The 17176-nt window shown below is 44.4% G+C and overlaps 1 protein-coding gene across 4 annotated transcripts in view; it reads right to left on the bottom strand.

Moving 5' to 3' along the window:
- Nucleotides 1–17176, bottom strand: part of DCX (doublecortin) — a 116257-nt gene that overhangs the window by 17243 nt on the left and 81838 nt on the right. For 2 of the 4 annotated variants that reach the window (XM_019540398.1, XM_019540399.1), the window contains exons 4-5: nt 15325–15427; nt 10071–10208 (exon numbers count right to left, since the gene is read on the bottom strand). In XM_019540398.1, the coding sequence (XP_019395943.1) occupies nt 10071–10208; nt 15325–15427 (241 nt within the window). The remainder of the gene's footprint in view (nt 1–10070; nt 10209–15324; nt 15428–17176) is intronic. The other 2 variants (XM_019540400.1, XM_019540401.1) reach the window with 1 other exon arrangement.

Genomic DNA, 17176 nt, shown 5'->3' with positions numbered 1-17176 from the left:
CCCCAGATCTGTTCAGGGTGGGGGCAGGTGCAGGCTACCTGCTCCAGGCTTGGGCTCCTACCAAGGCCTCTGCAGCTCAGCCAGTGTTCACCAGCTCTGCCCCGCCACCGGCAGTGCCTGTGGGTGCTCACCAGCTCTGCCACCACTGCTGGCACTGGAAGGCTGCAACTCTGCCAGACGGAAAATGCTCTTTGCAAAACTACAACATCCATGGGTTTCTCCATTAGAACGAGAAATCCACGTTTTCCTCCGTTTATTGGTGGGAAACAGAAAACCCAGCTCCCTGGCTATCACGGATGCCCAGGCAACTTGGCTTCTTGTGCAGATGCATTGCAACACAACCTTTAATACCATGACTATATGCCATTGTTTTCCACACAGCCCCTGCCTCATTCGACGTACAGAACCCGTCCTACTCTGGAAGGGGTTAGTGTTGTGCAATGAGCGCAGCAGAAACCTGGGAGAAGAAAAAGGAAGATCACATGGTTACGATAGTTGAAGGTGGCTCTTCAGGACCAAATTTTGTCCCTGCCTCTGCCACAGAATTCCTAGGACATGTCACTAAAATGGCACTTCTCACACGTGGCTGCAAATAGCGTGTCCTTCAGTTTCGAAGCGTCTGACGTGAGGCTCCAGGGACTGACTTACAAAAGTGCTGAGCCCTCACAGATACAGATGGAGTTAATGAGACCTGTGCTTTGAATGCACACTGGGCTATAAAATGCAAAGTAATAGAGAAAAATCCAGGTCCGGGCATTTCAAATTGGACATTTCAAAGAAGACAATCTGATACCTCACCTCAGCACTTCTAACAAAGGATAATACCATCCTAGTTTTGCTTACAGGGTACTGTGAAGACAAATACATTTGGGTTTAACAAGTGTAGTATCAAGCAGCTGACTACATAATTATGAGCAGAGGCTCTTGTTGTGGGCTCCATAGAAAATCAGAAAGAGAATGAATAATTCTGTCTTCAGAGCAGGGTTCAAATTGTATGCAATAAAGCAGCATAGGACAATACTTTGAACAGTGAAGATAAAAACAAAATGGTAAACAGCCGTTTCCTCAGTGAGCCCTGGTCATTCAGTACACTGAATGAAGCACAATTCATGAGAAAAAGTAACATCTGATGTGTAAAGACTGCAATATAATGCATTTGAGTAGGAAACTGAATTAAAGTTACCCAGAAATCCTTCATTTAGACATCTTCTAACTTTTGAATCCTTGACTTGAGTCCTTGACTTTGTGCTGGTAACTGTCTTTTAACATAGCTTTTTTTGTATATGTAATTTATAACACACAATGTAGATTGTCAGTTAGCCAGAGGATAAGTATAAGTGGGAGTAGATAACAGGCTGGTTTGAGTGCAATCCAAAAGACATCTGCTGCCTTTTCAACACATTCATTCATAATAACCCTTGGGAGCAAGTCTGCAGTCAGGACAGAGTGACGTTCTGTATCTATTTTGCTAATTGTCGCTGCCTTGTCGATATGCTTTTGTCTGTCCCAAACCTCCCATTAGAGAAGCAAGAAATTAAAGTCCAAGAAGAATCCCTCACTGTTTGATCATGGGTTCCCCAAGCCAAAGTCAATCCAAAGCCGCTAGCTGGAGAAGGTCATATTTAAATTTAAAATCAATTACCCATGGATTCTCCCGAGAATTGCTAAGGGCATGCTGACATTAATAATTTCCTGCTAGAAAAATCACAGACTTCCCCAATTGCAGAGCAAATATTTATACAACAAACCCTGAATTCTACTATCTCTGGAGGAGTGAAAAGGTCTGGCAGAATCATTTCTCCAAGCCTGAAAATAAAAAGCTCATGTGTGTTGTGATGTGGCTGCTACAGCACCTTTGATGATGCAGAATCACTCGTATGTCATGGAAAGAATGACAGTAATCTATTAAATGTTACCAAGAGATGCTACACAAGTCTTTCAAAAGGAATAAATACAAATGATAAATGACAAAAACAATACTTTCTCCTCTGTACTCCACAGCTAAAATACAGCTCTGCCAGCTCCTTCACTACCTTAAGAGCAATATATTAAGAAAGCCTATTGCCTGATTTTGATGTTATTCACATTGGCTTCATGATGGTTTAAATCCTTTGGGTCACAGCATGCATTCATCTTCCTTTCCTGTCACCTTTGCATCTCCCCTGCTCTTGAGCTGACCACGATGCATCTGAGTAATGGTCTAATTCAAAACCCTCTTGGGATTGCTCACCTTGCACGGGCAGGTAAAAATCCTTTGCAAACTTCTTTTTGCCAAACACATAATAGCTAGAGCTCACTGTCCTAGGGCCATGTCTGCTCACATCCATACTTCCTCCAACATGCTCCCCGAGTCAGGAGAGGAAGGGTCTACTGTACAACACTCATCAACCATAAGAAGGGTGTTTTGCGGGTACACTTTCATCCCTCCTTTGTACCCTGTCTATCCTGCTCCAAGCCATTTCATATCACAAAGTGGCACCAGTTAGCTTCACAGAAACATAGGGCTTCAAGGGCCCTGAGGTAGGATTAAATGTATCTGCACCATTCCTAACAGATGCATGTCTAACCTTTTCTTAGAAACGTCCAGTGATAGGGATTTAATGACATCTTTAGAAACCTGCTCCAATTTAACTATCTTTACAATTACAATTCTTCCCTACTAGTCTCCAACTTAAATCTCTTTTACTGTGAAATTAAACTGATCACTTCAGGCAATGACACAAGTGGCATGGCTGCAGAGTGCTTTAAAAGGGCCCGATCCTGTGACAACCTGAACCCTCATGTAAGGGAGCACCTTCACCAACTTCTGTCAGTGCACACCGGGAGCAGGGCTGGGCTGATGCAGTCTGTGCCCTTCTTGTCCTATCCTCAATGGAAGTGGAGAACAATTGATCACTGTCCCCTTTATAATAATCTACTATATACTTGAAGTCTGATATAATATCCAGCTTCAGTTCCTTCTGTTCCTCATAAGCTGCATTTGCTAAACCATTTCTTTCTTGTTAAAACTCTTCTGGGTTCTCTCTAATTCATCTGTGTCTGTCTGGTAGAGCAGTGTGGTTCAAATCTAGGCCCAGCAGTCCAGCTGAGGACTCACTAGTGCCCAGCAGAATAGTTATCTCCCACCATGTGTTATTGAGGGACTTTGTTGGTATGTCTCAGAGGAGGACATTTGCCTTTTTCTGCAACAGCATCACACTGTTGACCCATGTGCAGCTTGTGGTTTATGCATTGCTCCCAAGCTATAATGATCTCAATGAAATCCAAATCAGGGCCTGGGATTATAGTTAGATGGGCTTTTAGGTAAAGCCCTGAGTCATAGAGAAGTAGGGCTGCAAGGGACCTTCAGAGGTCATCTAGTCCAACTTCCTGCCTGAGGCAGGATCAGCCCTATCTAAACCATTCACCCCTAAGCAAATCATAATAAGTTATGATTCCTTCTTTGCTCCCACTTTCTCCAGGGGGAGCTAAATTGTTGAGGCATATTCTGGTGTGCAGCTCTGGAGCTTGGGGGATACATGTTTCACTCTACCCATGCCATACTTAATGGCTCTTAGAGGGAAGCAGCAGCCCCAGTGCCTGGAACAACAATCCAGGAGACCGTGTGGAGGATGGAGGTGAAAAGGCAAAAAGAGATTCTAAGGAAGCACATTTTGAACTAGCTGGATCTCAGCACATTTGATTGTATTTAATCACGTTGCGAAGACCTATTTGAGAATCCATCAATGGAGGAGATCCGAACTCAGAATCAAGAGAGGGAATCAAGCTGCGCTTTGGGGAGGGGGGCACTGGATCCAAACAGAATGACGGAGGCATCACCGAGAAGCTGAAAACACAAGGACTCCAGCAGAGGTAGGAAGGAAAGGCAGGAACCCCAAGGGTGACACAGTTTGCTCTCACTGGATTCATCCAGACAAGTGAGCACATGCCTGTTGTGGTGTCTCAAAGCAGTTGAGGATGCCACAAAAGACACACTAAGAATGAAATAATTGTTCCCTGTGCTGCATATTTGCAGTGCAGACTCTAAATTTGATACTGGGAAATCCTGGAAATTTGATACCGGGTATATATATTAATATATATGTTAATCATGGAAGACCACAGATTTTTGGGGTATTTTAAAGAGTAAATTTTGGATTTTTTATCAGAGAATTAGCAATTTTTAAACAGGGAACACTAGGATCCCTGTTGGTGAGACAAGTGGCAGGACTCAAACAGAGGAGCCTGCCCAGGGCTGGCACTGGGGACCCAGCTGAAGGGTAAATGAGGTGGCTGACCTCCTGGCCATTTGATGGCTATTACGCTACTCAATCAGAACAGCAAGATTTATGAAGTCTGATGAATAAAGAGATGAAAGGACAATGCCAAGAAAACAGTGTTCAGCTGTTCTTGGGGACTGGCTAACTCATTTTTGGAGGACAGCTTGAAGAAGGGTGGGTTAGGATGCCTTGAGAGAACTGAGACATTCATGCTGGATCCATGACCTGTCCAGACAGAAAGTAGGTGAGCTTTCTGAAGACACACTGCAGCAAAAAGCAGCACATGAAAACAAGCCCTGTTCTCCCTCCAAGACCAGTTAGCTGCAGCTGTGAGCTGGTACTATCAGCACCGCTGCCCTTCTGTGCACAGGCCCCTTTGTCCTGATGTTTGCTTTGAATGACAGGTGTTTAATTCAAGGATTTCTTCTCTCTCCTCATTAATTGTGGTTATTTTGGGATGGGATCTGATTGTGTGCATATTTGGGTGGGACTCTGCCAGGGTTGCTATAATAACGACTTTCAAAGAATAATTGGTACATTTCAATTTGCATCAAGCTGGCAGTTGGTGTAATTAAGTGGCTGAGACATAGCCCCCTTTTAAATATTTCCTTAACCATTAACATATTTATTACATGGATTAGATTTCCCTTTGTATCCTGGCTTCATTCTGGAGCTGTCCCAAAATGGCCCCTTGGCTCCACAATCAAGGATGACGTGCTGTGCACTTTCAGGTAGATTCAGATGTCAACCAGCGTGCTGAAAAAACAATGCCATCCTCCCTGTGGACCTCAGATGAAGCTGGTACTCCAGGGCATGGAGTTCACAGGATGTCATTGCTCACTAGCAAGGTAAGCAAGCAGAGGGGAGCAATGGGAAAAAAATAAAGGGAGAGGACCTGAAATGAGTGACCACCGAACCCTGCAAGAGAAACAGCAGCATCTGCGAGAACAGTTGTGCTGGGATCTACAAGCAGTGCTGGTTGCTGTAGCTGCTGCGAAGGCTGGGAGTGCTGCAGGAATGCTGCACCTTTTCATTTACCTGCTTACTGTGACAATTTACTGCAACAGCAATAAATGGATTCATGATAAAGTGGCTATGGGACAGGCTCAAGGGATTGCTCTGGTCAATAGTTAAAAAAAAAAAGAATTAAGTTCAGCTTGGCTTCTTCTTTTGAGTATGGGGGAGAAACAGTGAAGGAAGGCAATGGATGGTAAAGCCAATTAGGCCCTCCTGCATGAAGATCTGAACAAGATGGACTGGGAGAAAAGGAAAAGGCACAATTGAGTAAGGAGACCATGTACACTCACTCCTGCACTGGGATATTCCTACTTTGTATTCTGTCAGCCTGAGACCCACTAGTTTTGGTTTCTGTTGGGATTAGACACCAAACAGTGGAAAAGCAAAAATCACCTCTATATTTTTTCTGCAAAGCAGCTTTTCCATTTGTGCACTACAGAGTGCTGAACAGATACAGATATTACTGCCCCCAGTGATCAGGACCTGAAAGCGCATGAAGCTCATGTGATGTGCCCAAGGTCACAGAATGAGTCAGTGGAAGAGACAGGAATACAACTCAAGGTCTCCAGACTCCCCACACTGCATGGCAGCTCCTCTTCTGTACAAAGGTCTCTCTAAAGTTTGGAAGTAGGAAATATTTTATTTATGCTGATGTGTAAAAATCAAGTGTTTCTGGGATCCAACAGTAGGAGAAGAGGTTGCAGCATTTTCACGTTATCAAACCTGCATCATCAGAACAGCACAAACCATCTGTCTTGAAGCAGTTCTCTCTTTTCGTGTGCTATAACAGAAACCCATTTCCTTTTGTCCACCTCTGTTGACAGCATTAGTTTTCTTGTTGATGAATGAGGCATAGTACTACACACAGAATTGCCTGAAGGCTCACACTGTCTGCACTGATGATGTGTACACTCAGGGCAACCCTCTTGACTAATGTCCAGATTGGAATCCACTACTACATACCCATGCATTCAGATCCTTACTGTTGATGAACAAAGTGTAATTTTCCCATCTGGTCTTACATAAAAACAGAACAATTAGGATGAGAAACAAGAAAATACTATTCTAGTTTATATTACAGGTTTCCCTTAATTTATGTGGGGTTTTTATATGCAAATTCACTCTTATGCGATGAGCATATTTAGACCCATAATTCATTATATGCGAGGTAAATTCACTGTTATGTGATCAGCATAGATGCCCCCCCTGCCCAAGCAGGTAAGTCTGTGGGTGGAGGGGAAATGGCCGTGGCCCCACTCAGCCCAGCCCCGGCTGCAACGGCTCCCAGGAGCGGCCAGGCCCAGCCCGCACCGTGCTCCGCCTCTCCCCCAGGTCCTGGGCTGCGCTGTGCCATGGTGCAGAAAGCTGGTGTCGGCTGCTCCCAGGGCTGCTCCAGCATGGGCTGGGGTGAGCGCAGACAAGCAGAGCTCCGGCCAATGTGGGGCGCAGCACTCGCCCCAGCCCCGGCTGGAGTGGCCCCAGGGGGCAGCTAACACCAGCTGCCTGCACCAGGGCACAGCGCAGCCCAGAAGCGGAGGTGAGTGGGGACAGGCGGAGCACAGTGCAGCCCAGCAGCTGCCGGCAGCTGGCGCCAGCTGCTCCCAGAGCCGCCGCAGACAGGGAGTGCTGCTCTGTTCCCTCTGCTTTGCTGCCTTGTGAAGCCCTGGGAGTGGCACCCCCTTCCCCACCCCTTCCCTAGTCCCAGCCTCCCTCCCTCCCTCACCTCCATGGGAACCTATCCCTCTTCGTTACACTGTAAAGTGGGTTCGCTTTATGCGACTTTGATTTATGCACCGTTCTCCAGGAACGCAGGCACAGCATAAATCGAGGGAAACCTGTATACAGGTCCTTATACTATCCTCCTCCTCATCACTATAATGTCATTGTAATGATTAGTGCCCAGACAATGTTTGTGTGGACAGCTTTAGGGTCAATCCAGGGCTAATGGACATGACACTGGTGCTAAGAGATTATGCTGAAGAGTTTGAATATACTAGAATCTGGGAAACTTTACCTTCTGGGAAAAAGAATCATAATGGAAAGGAAGGAAAAGGAAACCACTTGTATAAGAAGGTGCTCTAATAAGTTGCAAAAAAAATTGTCTGACTTGAAGCACAGATTCCTTCTGCATCCTTCTTCAAATAACATACGAGAGATTTGACTAAAAATAGGTCAAATAATCTTCTGTTAATTAGGAACTTATTCAGCATTGCTTGTCTCTTGCAATTCGATGTCATCGAAATCCAGGAAAACCTATCAATTGCTTATGCAAATAGGCTCTTCCCCCTCAAGGACTGCATGCATAAATGTAATCCATGGTCTCCTGCTGCTAGCTGTAACTCCAGTAATGACCACTGACATTGCTATATCCAGAAATGATAAACAGTTATAACAATCCTTCATATAGCGTGACAAAGCAAACACTGGATATGTACTGAACGTAGTAAGAGAATGCCAGATTCACTTCTTTGTTCAGAATGAATCACTCAATGAACACAATAATGCAGAAAGCAGGGCAGGGCAGAGTGGCACCTTAAAAACTAACTGATTCAGAGAAGCGTAAGCTTTAGTATTTCATCAGATTTCGGTTACAAAAACTTCTGATAGCATGTGATGAAGTAAGCTTCTGCTTATGAAAGCTTATGCCTTTCTGAATCAGTTAGTCTATAAGGCCACCCTACCCTGCTTTCCACCTAACTTCAGACTAATATAGCTAGCTGCTTCTCTAGGAACACAATAGTTATCATAGCTATATCATACTGGAGTCTGTCCATGTAGTCTAAAATTTTGCTTCTGGAAGTGTAACTATTAACACCTGATGCTTATGAGGAAGATTTAAGAGACATCTCATAATACATTCTGGGCCTAATTCCAAACAGAATGAAATCAATGGAAGTTATTCCATTGAAAACAAGCTCTGGATCCATGCCTTCAATACAGGATCCAGGCAGTTATTGGGAGAGCCAGGGATTACAAGGTGCTATGACGTCTATATAAGCTATTTAGGCTACACCAGATCTGAGTTTGAGAAATGAATGGAATAATGAAGGAAAGTCTACAATGATCATCTATCAAAGACTGAATTTGATGCATACCATTGGCATTGACCAATTTATTTAACTAAATCTTTTCAGCCTTTTAAGAACATCATGGGATCCCAATAAATGTTCTGCTTCTGAAGAGAAACATTTTAAAATCAATTATAAGACTTCCGCTTTCAGAGAACCTTTCCCAAGGTCACTTAGGGTCATTTCTCCATTTTCATATATTGAATTACAAGGTAAAAATGGGGCGGGAGAAGGAAAGACATTTCTGGTCAGATGCTCTCTGGGGGTACAAAGTCTCCCTGCTCCTCCTCATCCCTTTGGGTACTTCCAATTTAAGATGGGCAAGTATTCTGGAACCTGCTCTGTTACCTGGCCCTTCAGGGGGTTTGGGCACTTCAGTGAGGAACCATTTCTGGGGCTCCCTAGGAAGAATCGTTCTGACAGATGACATGAACATCATGGAGCCTATTGTTGCTGTGATAGGATTCCACCAATCAAATACCATAGGTTTGCACAGAGCATTCCCTATGCACTCATCACAGGTATGTGAGCAGATGCTAGACACATTCTCATTTTCCACTGTGGATGGAGGGGGGCATGCATTTCCTCCCCTTATATATGAAGAGCAAATGCAGCAAATGGAAATAACTATTTTCTCTATTTCCACTACTGTCTGGGTGTCTCAATGTCATTTTAAATGAGCCTATGACAAGCTGTCCCCAATGGGCAAAGTTCTTGGCCTTCATTAAATAGGATTCAGGCAGGAATGTGTCTTGATTATACAATAAATAACACTTACCTTGCATGAGAAGTCATTTTGAACCAAACTAATCTAATGGAAAACCATGCCTCATTTGACACAAATGGAATGAACATTAGCTCTCTCTACATAGGTTCACCATCTGATATGTGCTTCTTTTCCTCTCCCATTTTGTTAGATCTATAGGCTGTTGGACTGCAACACAGCTCCAGGGTCACTACAGTCAGACCTCTGCTATGCCATGCAACCCTTTCATACAATCCCACTCAGAAATTTATCACACTTCATCTTACAGGTTGGGTTTTTTGCCTTGACTACTGGAAGGATTACAGGATTTCACCCTTCTGATGGTTAGAAACTGCTTAAACTTATTCAGGGCCATCCTCAGCCCATTTATTTTTGTACCAACAACATGGTAGCTTAGCATAAATAGTTATTCTCCCTCCTGACACTTACTCTTTTGATGTATTTATAGAAAGCAATCCCATGCCCATTCAGACTTCTTCCAGTCTCCTCTTGTTGACTAAGCTCTCCATTGCCTCATGATCCTGGTAGCTCACTCTGCACCTGTTCCAGTTTGGGTTCAGCTTTTTTGCACATGCATGGCTAGAACTGTATCTATCTATATGCAGATAAGGTCTTAACTGGGTCTTGTACTGCTTCCCCTATCTCTACCAGGAATAACTTGCCTGATGCATCTCAGAACTCTCTGGGATAGTTTGCTTTATCTATTTCAGCCTGTAAGCTTTGGAATAGACAATATCCCCCCCAAGAGCTTATACAACAAGGCCTTCGGTGCTGTTGTGATCGTCAGAATTTTTTATCATTCAAAAAAACAAAAGCGTCACCACTGAAAGTATAGAAATGTTTATCAGAAATGCCTGGCACACAGGGAAATGCACAAAGCCGCTGTCTCCAAAGATGCATGGCATTTTCTGCTCCCTCTGGACAGAGTCAATATTCACTCACCAGAAAACAATCACTCACCATCCTGTTGGTTACCTGAATCGGCTGGAGACTTGCTCCGGCGCATAGGGGCAGGGCTCTTTGCTGAGCTCTTCTGTGGTGTTGGGGACGACTTGCTGCCTGCAGCGGTTGAAGGGCTCCCTTTCATTACTCGGCACTCTAGTAAAGCAAATGGCAATCAGAGTTAGTCATCTTAATGGCCTTCTACATGCGGTGGGTTTAACTGATAGGAAACACCTCAAGACTCAGGTATCTATGGCATGATTTAACTAAAGAACTAAAACACTCAGAGATAACATAGTGCTATATAGTCTCAAAGTCCTGTCCAGAGTCTTCTGCTTCTGGGCAGTTGGTACTTCCATGTGGGGCGCAGGGCACCAGAGTGGAGACTCCCTCCAGGGGAGAACAGCATCAAAATCCAACTGAGCTCACCTAAGAGAGTCTCTTGCTCTCTCAGTGTGGCCTGCAAGGGAATTGCACTTCTGCACTAATACTCCAGGTGGATTTACTGCCAGTGGAAACCCAGAGCCTTGGTTTTACTGGTCTCTAGCAGCCCATTAAATAATCAACACATTAATCTCCATGGCATAATGACAATGGTCAATGTACACCAGGGAAAAATTAGAATAAAGACCAGTTAATCCACCTCTTGCCCAGCTGAGGCAAGGGGAAAGGGTGATACAATGCAGCCCATGCTAATGAGGACATGTGCAGTAAGGACAATGGCTGAAATGCACTGAGGTGTGGAAAGCTGGCACAAGGCTCCCTGCACTACTTAAGTCCCACTTATAGCTTTGCATTAAATATTTTAAGTAGGGCCTGGGCCATCTGCACCAAGGAGCGTTTCCCCCCGCCTGAACAAACCACTTTCAGTGATGTCTCCAAGCCACAGTCTGCTGGGAGTTGCACCATGTGCAGGGAAGAAGAGTCTTACAAAAACATTTCTCGTCTCCTGTGCACTTGTTCTTTGCTGAGCAATTTATCTCTTGGACTGATGCTCTTAGGCAGATAAGGTGATTACAGCCCAATGATTTCCTTAAAAAAAAAAATATATATATATACACACACACTTAAGACAGGAGAAAATGAAGCAGACTCCACTGAAGCTGCTGAAAGAAGTAGGAATGCTGCAAGGTTCACTGAATTATAAGTTCCAGCATCCCAAATCTTGAATACACGGGTTCCTTGAATGGAGAGATTACTGGAGGGAGGCTTACTTTCCCCATTTTTGAAGGTATTAATTTAACCCACTTTGAGGGAAGAACAATAAGAAGGGGGTTTCCCTCTCTTCTATACTGATTAGATCCACCTTATAGTGATTACAGGGGCTGTACAGCTCCCTTTTACAGTTTGTCTTTCCAGGGAAAAGCTCAGCTCAGCTAGCACGGGTTTTGATCTGACGCTCCCTGGACTGGATCCCCTAAGGGAAAATGAAGCAAGGCATAACATACAGCAGGCAAATGATTGGTCCATTGAAAACAAGTGCACGTTCGCGTTCTCTCTCATTGTAACTGTTCAAAGTTTTTTCCCCTGGTTTGAAATGAGGCTGCCAGCTTCATTCCTTTTTTGTTCCAGACTGTGCTAAAGAGTTTGCTATTGGGTCACGGAGTATGAGAACAAAAGAAAATTATTCCATTCTTCCACTGCCCTGTGCTCTAGGGAAAATGCATGGGGCTAAATTAGAATGAGAAAGGAGACAACTCTCTTTGCTGTGTAGTGCCAAACAATGGATAAAATAGTGAACACTGTACATCAGACTCAGGAAAAATGTCATGTTTGCTAAAGAATGAAGTATTTTATAGATGCTTTGATGGATGTGTTGAGTGGGGGCTGATACTCTGGGCTCATCTGATGTATGCATCCTTTTTCATCCCATGGATGCACCATGCTGGGCAGTGCTGTGCTCCAACCTACTAAACCACCTGCTGCGTGGTGCATGCCAGAGTGGTAGCAGTAGAATTAGGTTTGCAGAGCACTGCACCTGGGCTCATTACCTCAGTCTCTCAACGATCTAATTAGAGCTCGCTGCACTAAGATGGCTACAATATTTCAAGTGTCCACAGAAGAGGAGAGTGCTTCATCAGGGTGCTGCTGGGTACAGTAGTTGGACATGCCCAAGTAGAGGGAAGGATGCAAGGGCCTGCCAGCATTTCCCTATGATTCATAGATTATAGAGTCAGAAGGGACCCAATGGATCATCGTGTCTGACCCCCTGTCCCTGGCAGGAAAGAGGACCGAGGTCAGAGGACCCCAGCCAGGTGACTGTCAAGCCTCCTCTTGAAGACCTCCAAGTTAGGCGATAGTATCACCTCTCTTGGCAGCCCGTTCCAGACTCTGACCACCCTTATTGTAAAAAAAGTGTTCCTAACGTCTAACTTAAATCTAACCTCCACTACATTGCACCCATTATTTCTAGTTACTCCCTGACTGGTAAAGGAAATAATGTGGTCCCTCTTACGACACCACGCGCAAATCGTGGGTCAGAGCTCCGTAGGTAACTGATTTTTCTGTTCAGAGACTAAACTACAAGAGAGGAAAAGTAATTTTTTTCTTTTGAATCAAAAAAGGAATTCTGTGTTTCCTCTTAAAACAACTGTTAGTAAAAGTGAGGCAAATTTCTAAAGGAAACATTATTCCAAATTAAAAACTCAAAACATTTCATCGAAAAACTGGTCAATGCTTTATTTTGCCTTTTGCAGAGTGTTTTACTGAAAAGAGCCTCCATGGTTTTGTCAAATGTTTTGTTGGCTCAAAACTGATTTTTCTGGGCAAAAAAGAAAGATGCTTCCAATACATTTCACCCAGTTTTACCATTGGTGAATTTTGATCTATTAAAGGCCACCATTGTGTGTACCTAGACAGAGACACCCAGAAACGGTGAGTAAACTCCTGACCCCATTGAAGTCAGTGGCAAAACTCCTATCGATTTCAAAGCAGCCAGGGTTTCCAGAGTTTTTAATAAGCTGGCTCTGAAACTGCCTCTTGTGGCCTAAGGTGATGCTGCCAAGATCAGAGGGGATAAAAGAGACAGGGAAAGCTAATCCTGGAAGAGCGCAAGAGCTCAGCAATAGGAAACACAAGAATGAACTTCTGAGGAGAATTCAGGAGGAAAAAGATGACAAAAAACATTTCTTGTGCTATTTCTCATCTTGTCTCCTAGTCTCCCATCAGACAGGACCTGACAGCCAGCGATCCGAGCACATGTCTTCCGAATGGGCAGGCAGAAGTGCCCGTGACAGAAGAGATCTGAACAAGTGACATTCATCTGCAAGACCTCAGGAAACACAAAGATCCTCCCCCACAACCCCAGTCACTGTGTTGTGCAATGTGCAACGCGGAAATAGGTGCTGAAGAGTGGGCAGATGCAGAAAGCAAATGGACCTTCATCTCTTTGGGAGAGGTGCTGAGCATCTGCAGCCCTTGTTATTAATATCAATGGCAGCAGCGAGTGCTCACAGCCTCTGGAAGCCAGACCAGGGTTATTTTTGTTAAAAGACGGCCAAGCTGGAAAAATGTGCGGCATCCATGGGCGTAGACACACAAATCTAGGCTTCCTGTTAAGCTGCTCTGCTAGGACTTCATCCAAACTGTTTTACAGTATGGAAACTCCCCCAGAGCTTGAACTGCGTGATATTAAAATATAAACAAAGTTCAGGTTACAGACACACTGAAGCTGAACAAGGGATTCTTTTCTGCTCTGCAAAGCTTCAATGTAATTTTGGAAGCTGTTTTTGAGACACCAAGACCTCCACAGCATTTAAACAGAGTTATGCAGGTCAAAAATACTAGAGCCAAGTAAAATCTGGCTCCGGACAGGGAGGTCAGAGCTCCTTTACACTGTCACTGTTATCAAACACAAAGTATTGTTTGGATTTTTGCACTGCATTGGGTTGGTGGCATAGAAGAGTACATAACTGATGAACACAGGAGAGTTAAGTACCTTGCGCGTTTGAGGAAGCAGGGAACTGCAAGTTTAGGAACCACATTTTCTGCCACTGTAAATGGACACTAGCAGACAAATAAGCCCTAGATGCCTATAGTCACTAGATAACTGCTGGCACCTACCAAATTTCTAGTGAATCTCTACAATTAAGCTATCGGTGTTCTTTGCTAGTAGAGATTTCAGGCTGTCATTTATCATAGAGACATGCAGGCCTATAAATGCATTGCTGCGGTTGGACTGGAGACACACAGTGGTGATGTCATCCAAAAAAGGGATGACATCATCTATTTTTTTCCCCACTGGGTTTCAACACTTAGGCATTTTCTTCAACCCATACAAGCATATAGTGGTGTATGGCATTTTCTATGAAAACTCTCCTTGCTCCCATTTTATAGACACACTACCTATTTCAAGTACAAGAGTGACAATTACTGGGTGTCAATTTTCATGCTTATTACTCAGGAAAAATGAGACATCTGGACATAACAGTGAGGACACTGGCTAACAGATTTTGTTGCTTGTCAATTAGTATAAAATGTTGGCATATGTAATGAGTAGTATACCTATTCTGCCTTGTGGCAAATAAGTCAGTATTCATCAGATTACAATATTCACTGACTTCAATAAACCAGAAGGAACCTGAATTACACATGCTAAATCTTTTTTTTTTTTAACATACATACTTACATTCAGGCAGTCCTCAGACTTATGACACACTTGGTTCCTGAAAACCATGTCTTAAGTCAAAACATCATAACTCAGAACTGATTTTCCCATAGGAAACAATGTTATAAATGAGGGATTGGTTCCTGAACCAAGGCCCGAAACCCTATTTTCACCAAAAATACCCCAGAATTTTGTACTCAATCAATTATAGATGAGTAATATAGCTGCATTCATGTATTTATATTGTAAATGGCAATCATATTGATTTGGAAGGACTTCCTTGAGGTGATTTTGCCGGATTTTTTGAAGAGATCTTGGCTGGAGTCTTCTCAGGAGTCTTGGCTGCAGGGTTTTCTGGAGTCTCGTCTGCTTTCTTAAAGAAAGCGCCAACAAAGTTTGGACAGATGTTCTCCAGGAAGACGAGCAATGCAGCGAACTTGTTCGCTGGCGTGGTCTGGCATCGGATCAAGCATTGTAAAGTCAGAACTGATGCCAGAAAGTAGAAACAGGGTGTCACTTTATAAATGTTGTAAGTGCACAATGTACTTGAAATGCTGTAAGTCGGGGACTGCCTGTACATATAATATTTGTGGGCCTTTCTCCAAAACATGCAACCTGATGGGAATCAAAGGTAAAACACAGAATGAAGAACATGTTGAACATTACCGCTTTCATCCAGAGAAAAATCATCCTGCGCATAGCGGAATTTTTCTGGACCGCAGGCAATAAACACATCATCATCCCCAAAGAAATCGTGGAGACAGGTCACCTACGGAGAGAGCAGAGTCATTCATTTTATTTTTAATTGGCAACAATCCTATCTGCTGCAATTTTAATTTACACACAAGGCAACCCTTTCGCTCTTCGATGTCTGCGCTGCTTTGACATTGCACAGCACACTGAGTATTCCAGGCGGATCAAGCACAAAAGCGCAATTTGGTGGGGGGGAAGAGGGCAAAAAAGAACCATGTTGCAAAATACAGTGATGTGTGACCTTTCTGATCTATGCACGTGTTGACAAGCTAGATTCCTCATCATCTTGATACAGATGCTGTTAGGCTACTTGTAAAGTGCAGATGTGGCCCTTAAAGGTCATGGGCCAGAATGTGATATCATTACTCATGCCTCCAAGAGAGCCTTCCAAGAAGCAAGAGAGCACATGAAGGGTAAGGTGCTACCCAGCAGAGCACAGATCGTGGAATGCCACAGTAAACACGGGAAATTGTGGCCATGAGGTTGGGAAATGGTTGTAAATGCTGAGAGCTTAAGTGGGACATAGAGGCACAGACAGAAGAAGAGGATAAATGAGCCAGGCACTGGCCCAGAGGCATCACAGGATGTGCCTCATAGCTCCCAGGCATGCAGATGGCACATTCTGGCCATTGTGAAGGGTAGCGAGTAGGTAGGAGACAGCACAGGTTAGCTGCACCCTCTTTCAAGGAGCCAGGCATCCCCTGGGCAAGGGGAACGGGGCACAGAGGTGGAACGTCTGCCTGGCCTGTCTGCAGGTCACACAAGGGAAGGGAACGCTATTTAGACTCTCACCTGCACCGAGTGTCAGCATGCAGTACAGTCTGAATGAGAGCAGCAAATCTGCTCCAGGACAAGGTGCATCTGAGAAAGTACTGTTTCTCCCTGTGACTTAATCTTTCCATAACACTTCATTCAATAGGGAGAGGAAAAGCTAGACCTTACAGGGGAAAGATGGGCAGCATGCGACAGGCAGACAGTAATGAAAGGTTGTGGAAAGACATTGCAAAGGAGTCTGGGAGTTCTGTGCTGCAACCCATCCACAGATTAGTGCAGAAGGGTCTCGGCTGGCTGAATACACTCCCTACTTATCTCTGATTGTGCTCAGAGTTTGCTGGCATTGAGGAGGACGAGACAGACAGGAATGTCTGAGATGGACAGCAGGAAGAGTCTGGTTTATTATAACTTTGGATAGTTCCTCTCTCTACTTCACTTTCCTAAATGGGTGGAAATAAGCATCTTACAGCCTAATGTGCTCCAGACTCTCGCCTTGCTTTGTTGGAGCCATATGGAGCCAAGATGGAATGGAAGCAATGCACGGCCTGCAGGGCCACAAATACACTCCATCAAGGACACCGGCATCTGGGCGCACTTTTGTACCTACTCTGGGGGTGGGGGGCGCTTGAATTAGAGAGCTTTAATTAGAGTGACTCCAAGACTCCAGCATCCACACACTTCAAAGTGGCGGTGGGGGCACTTGAACTAAAGCTCATTCAACAAGCTTTAGTTCAGACGCCCCTGCCGCCATTTTGAAGTGCAGGGATGATGATCCAAGAGATGCTGGAGTCTGCTGGAGCACAGTAATTACCACGCTCCAGCAGACTTGATTAATTGAGTCTGCTCTGCCGCACAGTAATTACAGCGTGTCAGAGCAGTGTCTCAGCATGTGTACAAGCACCCGGAAATTGTGGAAATGTCAGACTCCAGGGCAGGCAACCCTCGCTGTTCTGCTCCTTTCCCACCAAAATGCCCTGTGAGGTAGGGAGTG

This window comes from Crocodylus porosus, unplaced genomic scaffold (assembly GCF_001723895.1).
Source record: "Crocodylus porosus isolate Cpor-Errol unplaced genomic scaffold, CroPor_comp1, whole genome shotgun sequence".
In the NCBI taxonomy this organism is placed as follows: domain Eukaryota; kingdom Metazoa; phylum Chordata; order Crocodylia; family Crocodylidae; genus Crocodylus; species Crocodylus porosus.
The sequence above is the reverse complement of the archived record's forward strand: the minus strand, read 5'-3'. Positions and strand labels throughout refer to the sequence as shown.